This window comes from Pecten maximus, chromosome 18 (assembly GCF_902652985.1).
Source record: "Pecten maximus chromosome 18, xPecMax1.1, whole genome shotgun sequence".
Lineage (NCBI taxonomy): Eukaryota > Metazoa > Mollusca > Bivalvia > Pectinida > Pectinidae > Pecten > Pecten maximus.
Window position 1 is genome coordinate 9,549,808 of NC_047032.1, and position 10,018 is coordinate 9,559,825.

General features: G+C 33.8%; 1 protein-coding gene across 1 annotated transcript in view; it reads right to left on the minus strand.

The window, feature by feature from the left end:
* LOC117316526 overlaps window positions 1-6,121 on the minus strand; it is a 68,218-nt gene extending 62,097 nt beyond the window's left edge. Inside the window, exon 1 of the mRNA XM_033871155.1 lies at window positions 6,010-6,121. Coding sequence (XP_033727046.1) covers window positions 6,010-6,070 — 61 coding nt within the window. The 5' untranslated portion in view covers window positions 6,071-6,121. The remainder of the gene's footprint in view (window positions 1-6,009) is intronic.
* Window positions 6,122-10,018: the final 3,897 nt, after the last annotated feature.

The window sequence follows — 10,018 nt, forward strand, 5'->3', positions numbered from 1 at the left end:
ATTCAAACATAAATTTAACATATTTTTGTCGAAGATTTTTTTTTCACAGATCAGCCTTAATACCCCAGACTAGATAACAATTTCTGATCAATGAAGTCAATTTCATGATCAGATCCCAGAAGAATTCTGGTGTCCACCATTAAATATATATTTATCTAGTTCAATGTAAATCAGTATTATCTGTTCTTTGTTTCCTTTCCCATAAAACCTTGGCGCTCAACACCACAATATATCTTAATTAGAACTTTGAAAAAAAAACGTTGGGTCGAAATTGGAATTTTTTTCGGATTATCTCTGTTGAAATTTCTGAAACTAACAGCAAAATTCAAATTACTGTAATGCTGTAACGTGTCCCCTGTATATGATTTGTATTTCATAAACCTGTAGGATGAAAATAGCGCCAGACCCCAGTTTTATCAATATTGTCAAACTTAAAGAAACATCTCAACGTAAGTTTAATCGTAGAAAAACATTACGGAATTCAAGGAAGGTTCCTGAATTAAGATTTCACCCTTAAATCCAATTATGCTTTCCTATTGAACATTTCAAGTTAAGGAATTTCCTTAAGTTAATGTTGATGAAACCGGGGCCAGAATGATATCAAAATCACTCTGTGTCTGAATTACTTATTTATGGTGTAATAAGCCCACCTATCGTAGTTCAGTTAACATACAAACAATAAATATTCCATTGTTCAGTAATCAGTTCATCCACTACTTTGAATCAAAGTTGATGTATCTTTGTCACACGGCTTATTACCAGATAAATAAGGTGCTAAGTTGATATGATTTTGTCTCAAGACTTTAAAGGATAAAAAACGGACTTTTATAAAAATAATGTTATGTGCGGGTTTGCAGAACACTTTAATTAAGAAATAGGAACATGTTTCAATGACATAAAAAAAATGACACAAAAATAATGTTATGTGCGGGTTTGCAGAACACTTTAAGAAATAGGAACATGTTTCAATGACATAAAAAAAATGACACAAAAATAATGTTATGTGCGGGTTTGCAGAACACTTTAATTAAGAAATAGGAACATGTTTTAATGACATAAAAAAATGAAAACATGACACAAAAATAATGTTATGTGCGGGTTTGCAGAACACTTTAATTAAGAAACAGGAACATGTTTCAATGACATAATGATTGGTGTAAGGACAAAGACAACTTCCAACATGATATATAATCTCTCACTAGACTCTGGTTGCATGTGGTTCTCCTTTCCCAGAAAAAGGGAAAATACTTTCTCATTTCTGATAAATCCCTGCAGGTAGCCTCTAATGATCTCTCATATCATATCTAGAAGATAAACAGAGTTTTCTGCAGCAGGAGAAAATAATCATGGTAGCAAGCTTATGTTACCATGCCATCAGAGAGATCCCTCCAACCCCCACCCCACTCATCAGTGGAATTCTCATAGAAATGATAATCTGGAGATTTCCTGCTGTCAGAAAACATAATTAGATATACATGTATATAGACAGAGGGGGGAGGCGGGAGGTATTATGTCATGAATAACTACTTCAGCATGGGTGTACTTTACAGAGTTGTTTACAAGAAAAACATCCATACTGACTGTTTCTGTACAGTATACCAACCACTGTTGATAAAAAATTCAAATCCGTATGATAGAAGACTTGGAATCATATTATAAATCTGAACAATATCCTCTTTTTTAAATTATCAATCCCCCCCCCCCCCCCCCCCCCCCCCACCCCCAAAAAAAAAAAACAAAAACAAAAAAAACTATAATTCAGTATACCTGAAGATTTTTTACTTAACATTTTTTTAATCTTTAAAATAATGCCATGAGCCAAGGGAAAATGGGACAATTGTGAGCAGGAATTTCTCTAAAAATATAAAAGACACTGTATCCCGTGTGGTGCCCCAATACTAACACTGATAAGAGGTGTTCTGCAGCCCTGCTGTCAGAAAACATAATTAGGGGGGACTTGGGGTTACATAATCCTAGATACTGTAGCTATAGTGAGGAAAAACACAGACCAGATCCAACACTCTTATATAATACTGGACACTGGTCAGAGATAGGTCCACAGCTACACAGATATTTTACACTGACCACCTGACTGACCACTCAAGATAACAAGTAATGAATTGACCATTTAAAAACTTTCAGCATGAGGCAATCCTGTTATTGATTTTTAAATGGTATCAAGAAGGAAATACCAAACATTTTTTGTAAATAACAAGAAGGGGGCACCATACATTAATTTTCTTAATGGAGTGAGGCTATACACTGACCAGGAGAGAATTGATCGTCAAAACTTTCAATATGAGGCTATAGTCTTATTGATTTTTAAATGCTATCTAAAGCAAATATCAAACTTTTTAAACAATGAGCCTGAAGGTCTTCATATGATTTTATTTTTATTTTCAAGATTATAAGGATAATAAATGGACATTGGCTTAAAATGTTAAAAAAAATAATTCTAAATTCTTTCAAGGCTTTATCGCCAGCTTTTCTGATTGTCTTAAATTCTTTAATTGGATTTATTTAGTTCTATCTTTTGATTCTTCATGGATAGCCTTCCACAACTTGTTTACTGATGCATGACATCAATGTCTACTCAAACTTTTAGTCATATGTTGATGTCACTCCACCAATGAGCAACCTACAATAAGTTCATTTTCTCTCTTACCAATAAATACACTTACTAATAGTATTACAACTCTAGACAACTATGGAGATGTTCTATATAATACACTTACTAATTGTATTACACTTACTAATTGTATTACAACTCTAGACAACTATGGAGATGTTCTATATAATACACTTACTAATTGTATTACACTTACTAATTGTATTACAACTCTAGACAACTATGGAGATGTTCTATATAATACACTTACTAATAGTATTACAACTCTAGACAACTATGGAGATGTTCTATATAATACACTTACTAATTGTATTACACTTACTAATTGTATTACACTTACTAATAGTATTACAACTCTAGACAACTATTGAGATGTTCTATATAATACACTTACTAATTGTATTACACTTACTAATTGTATTACAACTCTAGACACCTATGGAGAGCAGAGGCAGCCCATTTTTTTTCATCATCTTCAAATCATGACTTCATGTTCCTGGCTCTATTATGACATCACAATTTATTTCTGACTGGTGCAGCAGGGTATATACTATATATTTGATAAAATATTACATGGGTGAACTATCTGGCCGATTACGTGGTAAGATATTACTTGAGTCAACTATCTGGCCGATTATGTGATAAATATGTGAGTCAACTATCTGGCCGATTATGTGATAAAATATTACGTGAGTGAACTATCTGGCCGATTATGTGATAAATATGTGAGTCAACTATCTGGCCGATTATGTGATAAAATATTACGTGAGTGAACTATCTGGCCGATTATGTGATAAATATTATGTGAGTGAACTTTCTGGCCGATTATGTGATAAAATATTATGTGTGTGAACTATCTGGCCTATTATGTGATAAAATATTATGTGAGTGAACTATCTGGCCGATTATGTGAGAAAATATTATGCGAGTGAACTATCTGGCCGATTATGCGATAAATAATTATCAAATATGTTATACTCCACAGATTTCCAAAGCTATGTAAGTGATTATTGTTGACAATTTTCAGGTGTAAAAACCTTCCAGGTGTATATCAAACTAGGGTAGACATGGCCCCCATCCATCACTAAATCAACTGGGGTAGTCACATATTTTTGACACAAACTAGACATGACTTCCTACTAGGTCCATCAATCACCCCTCAAGTGACCGATCTCTCCACACCCACCTTTTTTTTTTTCTTTTTTTTGCCTGTTTTTGGTGTTTGGTGTCTCCACAATTTCTAATGTCTCTATATAACTTGCTACTTCCTGGGTTTTTTGGGTTTTCTTTTTAAACTTTTAAAAAAAATTTAAAAACTTTTTTAAACTTATCAATATGGTTTAGTTATTAAAGAAGATGTTTTTTTTATGTTGATATCAAGTGAATTTTTTTGTGTTTACACCCGAGAATATTTTAGTGTTGAACATATCTTTTGTGTTGCCATCAGGGTATATTTTTGTTTTCCAAAGGGAATATTCATAGAATTTGTCTGTACTGTAGAAAAGTTTAGTACATATTTCAGTATAACCATCCCAGCTTCATTATTGGGGGTACAAAAAAGTAACTTTTTAAGACTGAAAATGTCTCATAAGTAAGATTGAGGGATGTATTTCACCACTGAAAACATTCAGAGTGATCAACCACATGCAGACTTCACTTCCTGAAACAACTTGTCAATCCGAACCACCCACACAAGGTCCAGTGTCACCATGACTTTATCAATTAAGCAGATAGAAAAGGGACTGAATCGACCAATTAAATCTCCATTTAACAGGATGGATTAAATGGTGTTCACAGTTTAAAGTTTGAAAGCAATCTTCGTGTTTGTCATTTTCTGTCTTTATCACTTTTTCTAAAAAATTTGTGAAACCACAGGAATGCATATTTTACTGTGACAACCCACACACAGGATCGCCTCAGGTGTGGACAGACCATCGGCTACAGAATGACAGGCGCCCCAGTCCACTTTAGTTTGCACTTTCTAGAAAACACTAATTTTAATCACTGACACTGAATATTATAATCAGCTTCTGTAAAATCTGCATTCAAACATTATCAAAGTATTAACCACGGTAATCTAGCGTCACCAAACACCAGGCTAAATCTAACGTGAAAATTGGGAGTCCCATTTTGAAATCCAGGAGTTCCTGTCATTTACAAATTGACAAAATCATGGTAAGGCAGTTCCAGTATCAAAGTTGGTCATCAGGTATAACAATGTTGTCTTAAGCAATGAAATACAAAAGCAATACAAGAGGCCCGACAGGCCTGCATTGCTCACCTGGATATTTCAGTAATTATTGCAAAATACTTTAATTTAAGTTATTGATGAAATATTTTACTATTTTTGAACAGCCTCTCTGAACTTACAGGTGAATTAAATCCTGTCATTTTTGAAAAGGAAAATAATTTTAAAGTTTTTTTGTTGCTTTTTTCCCGTCCCCCCTCTCCTGCCCTAAGGAAGTGTATTTTCATTTATGCAATATACAACATTGCCAAATAATTCTCCAGCCCAAATGCCATTAAAACTGATCTAGTAGTTCAGGACTAGTAGCATTTTAAAAAGATTTACATTTTAGGACATTTAGTTTGGGAGTCCTTCATGTTTTTTCTTCATCTAACAGACATTTAGTTTGGGAGTCCTTCATGTTTTTTCTTCATCTAAGACACAGGAAACCTGTATCAGGGAGAACTGTATAATGTCTTCATTTGCCAAGGTTAATCTAATGTCTTAAACGCCGAAGTAAATCTAACGTATTCAAACAAAGTAAATCTGATGTCTAAAACACCAAAATGTCTTTAAACACCAATTTGTTTTCTCCTACAGCGGTCCATTGAAATACTTTCCAGCATTAAATCATTTATAAGAATATATGGAGCATTAATACGAAGCTATCATGTTCACAGTTTGAACCTTGTAATGGTAAACATTTGTATACACTGTATATAACATACCATCGGTAGATATTTCAGTTTTCTTAAAGCTTAGTGAAACCTGTTGGAAGTTTCTGGGGACTGACAAAATGGAGGAATGGCGAAACTCACTGACCTCCAACAGAGCATAAAAATTAATTCATATTGAACAGAAATTTGTAAAATATATATTAATTGCAATATAACACAACAAATAATTATGAATTGTTGAATTTTGCCACGGACAAAACTCAAATGATGAAACGATTCTTGAAAAAATTTCATACTATTTTTCTGTGATAATATTTAAAAACACCGAAATGATTTATTCATAAGATTGATAGTAAACACTCTCTCTAAAGACTTCACCATAAACAAACATGTTGAAACAGAAATAATGGTCAATTCAGATAATAATCAAATGAATATAATGGCCTGTAAATTAAACTTGTCTATGTTATACATACCATTCATAGCTACTATATAGACACCATTTACAGCACTACTCCTAACTCTAACAGCACTCATTCCTTATTCTGCAAATGTCCAGGAGGTTTTTGACAAGAATTTTGGGTAGAACTGTCCTACCTCTAAAGAAATGTGTATACATATGTAAGTAAAACTTATACACGTTATTAGTGCGAAGTTTTTATACCTTATAAATAAACAGCCCTTCTACCACTAGCCTGCAGCAATTTCTAGTCAACATGATTCCTAATACATAATGTCCTATCATAGGCGTCCAATAATATATGAACATTACTTACCATTTTAATTAGCGTCCAATAAAATACGAACATTACTTACCATTTTAATTAGTGTCCAATAATATACGATCATTACTTACCATTTTAATAAGCATCCAATAATATACGAACATTACTTACCATTTTAATTAATAAAAGATGGATACTACCAGGCCAATTTTGTAAATACTAACGAAAAATGGCCAACAACTCGCTGATTTTTTTTTCTTAAAACCTTTTTTGTTTCCTTCTGCTTTTTTTTTTACTCATGTTTCCCAATCTTTTAGTCGAAAACATGCTTCTTTTATAATTAAATCTTAAGAAAATTATTAAAATTTGAGTGATCGGATGGCACAGTGGTAACACACTTGCCTTTCACCAAGGCGACCGGGGTTCGATTTCCCGTATGTGTAAAAGATTAGAGGTCACCAGTCCAAACACCTGGGTTTTCTCCAGGTACTTTAGGTTTCATTCTAAACTAAGACCCCTTGTGCACTTCCATCTGGGCCATACAAGCATGAGTAATATAAGTTGATTAAAGTTTACATTTACAAAATTAAAGCATTATATGAAATCTTTTGATTATAAGTTCATTGCAGACGAATTATCATTAATTTTAAATTCTGAAGTATCTGTTCACTCGAGATAATTTACCTGGACAAAAGGAAGTATCGGGTAATTATTGGTGTAACAAATCAGGCCCAGTGTGACCAGGTGACATGCACTCTCCAGCGTGTCCTTAGTCAGCTACAAATCACATCATTACTATGTACATATTCAATTAGGTTTTTTTGTTGGTCCATTGCACTGTTAACATGAAGTACCAAATGGGGTAAATTTGATTCTGGGATTCAGTCAACCTTTATTTTGATGAGAAAACGTAGATTTTTGGAAACATTTATGAAGCATGCCATCATATATGATCAAACCGGTTATTCTCAGGTTTTTTTCGTTCCAAGTTTTATCTTGTTTTGAACTTTTCATTGAGTTTCATTCCTGTCGAAGTGGGAATTTGGCATACAAGGTTTGGCTGGATTTTGAATTAAGTGCTATTAAAGGAACTAGAAGTCAAAGCAGGAGTTGTGTGTACATGGTTTTAAAAGCTTAATATAGTGTTTTTACTGCAGTTTTTACTTTCTCCACGACACATCAGGTTAGATGGCATGTCATAACTACCAGTGCTATTTTTTACAGACTGCGACAAACATTGTCAGAATAGCTACAATTTTCACGGTTATATATGGTCAGGGAGTGCTGGTCAAATATGTAGGAAAGTTTCCCTTTTAGCTCAAGAAAAGGTACATTGAAAATATAACATTTTTTCTATCTTATTTGGTTATTTACTAAAATCAGATAACGGGTTCAATCCTTGTTGGGTTTTCAATTGATCATCGCTCAAACAACAACTGACAGCATTAAGTTCATCTTGTAGATGGAAAGGCAAATTTGACAATCACCTCCTGCTGTCACTATGGCTACACTTAAATGGCATCTCTTTTATTACAGTGTGGTATAAATGTTGGTTTATATTGCGGCTCTGTCACAGATCACGCAATGTGAATATGTCAATTTGATTTTTTCTTTTAAACTTTTTTGTTAAAATGTAATCATTCAATGCATCGAAAATCCTTGATATATATCTAATATGCTATAATATAAATCATAATTCGTGGCAACAGATTTGACAGGTCACACCTACTTTATAGTAAAACCTGTCTATAAAGACCATTTAGTGGAAAAGGTGGCTTTTCTATGTGGAGATCCAACCAAGTGGTCCTTATAGACAGGTGATGTAGAGTTCAACTACATTTATCCTGCAGAAAGGTGACCTACACATAACCTCAGGGAACGGGCTTATATAACAGGATAACAAAATATCGTTATTGGTATCTCCAGTTATTTAAACTTCATTTGAAGAAAATTACGAAATAATTTATATCAATTTACATTAAAGTGACTATAACTGTAGATTTCATACTCGTTAAACAATGATCTCTCATAAATAGTGAAATGTGTTCAGGTATAGCATTTGTAAGGAATGCTATATAGAGAAAGCCGAACGGAGTCACTTGGGTGCGAGTCAGATCAGTCCGCAGGACCTACCAAATTGTAATGTTGTTGTTTTATACTGATTGAGGTGTTTACAGAGCACAACTTTTAACATTTTCCAACAGTGATTTTTACAGTAATAGTATTGTTTGAATAACTAGTACTCTTTTTGGCCACGATGGAAGCTCACCAGGGGCGTTACTGAGGGAGGAAACCAGAGTACAGGAGAAAACCTATGTGGTTGTGCAAGTGACCACATACCTTTGCTCGTCTGATCGGGGAATCGAACCCCAGCCCCCTAGGTGAAAGGCAAATGTGTTACCAATGTGTAACCTGACCACCCATTCTTCTTAACATCAATGTAACCATTAGAAGGCTTATTGCTAAGGATGGACTTATTTTTGGATACACATATTATTTTATAGACACAGTTCTTAACAGTACATAAATTAGTGAAATTCAGATGTGATCCGGACGGATCCTCCTAGCTAATGACATGGGAAAATTACAAGTTAAATATGGTTGAGTTCATAAATATAAGAGGATGGAAAGAAATTATACCTATATCTGATTGTACATGAGTGTATAGATATGGAGTTATGAAGTAAACAGACAGATAAATCCCGATAACGATAACAGGATCGTGTACAAGGTAATTCGTGGAGTCCGCTATTGTTTGTTACATCCATACACAAACCCACTTCTATTTTGATAAAAATAATTTACATCTTCACTAAAACTGTGATATTAATTTCATGTGACAATTTGGAAAGCGCCAATCCTCATCAGAAATTAAATGCCTATCCTAAATTTACATATCTATTCAACTGGTTACATTAAAAATAAAAACTGATTGTTTAAAAATTCATTTTTTCATTTTTAAACAACTGAAATATCCATTGTTTCTTTCCTACCATTATCAGAAAGAAAAAAACAATTTTAACAGAGAGCAGAAACTTAAAAAGAATCAATTTATCAATCTATTGTACCCATAAAGACATTTTAAATGTAATTTCCAGATATTTTTTCCTAAGTTGTTAAACAAATAATATGACATAAAAGCACCAAATCATCCAAGGCAAAAATAATGTTGAGGCTTGTTTATTTCGTCTTTTTTAATCAACAACTGGAACAATATCTTGTATGTAACGACCAGCCAATAACAGCTTGTCAGCTACTGTTTTTGTTTCACTAAAAATAAAGATGACCTTTTCACACGTTTTTGTTTCACTAAAAATAAAGATGACCTTTTCACACAAGGATATAACAAGTCCTTAGGTTTTAAGCACTAAACATACTAACAAGATTGTCAAGAGTTTTCTGATACTGAGGTATTATCTATATATGTTATAAGGTAGGGTTAGGATGTCATTGTTACTCTCCCTACATCACCATTGTGGTACCCTGTTTCCCTCCCTACATCACCATTGTGGTACTCTGTTTCCCTGTCTACATCACCATTGTGGTACCCTGTTTCCCTCCCTACATCACCATTGTGGTACCCTGTTTCCCTGTCTACATCACCATTGTGGTACCCTGTTTCCCTGTCTACATCACCATTGTGGTACTCTGTTTCCCTCCCTACATCACCATTGTGGTACCCTGTTTCCCTCCCTACATCACCATTGTGGTACTCTGTTTCCCTCCCTACATCACCATTGTGGTACCATGTTTCCCTGTC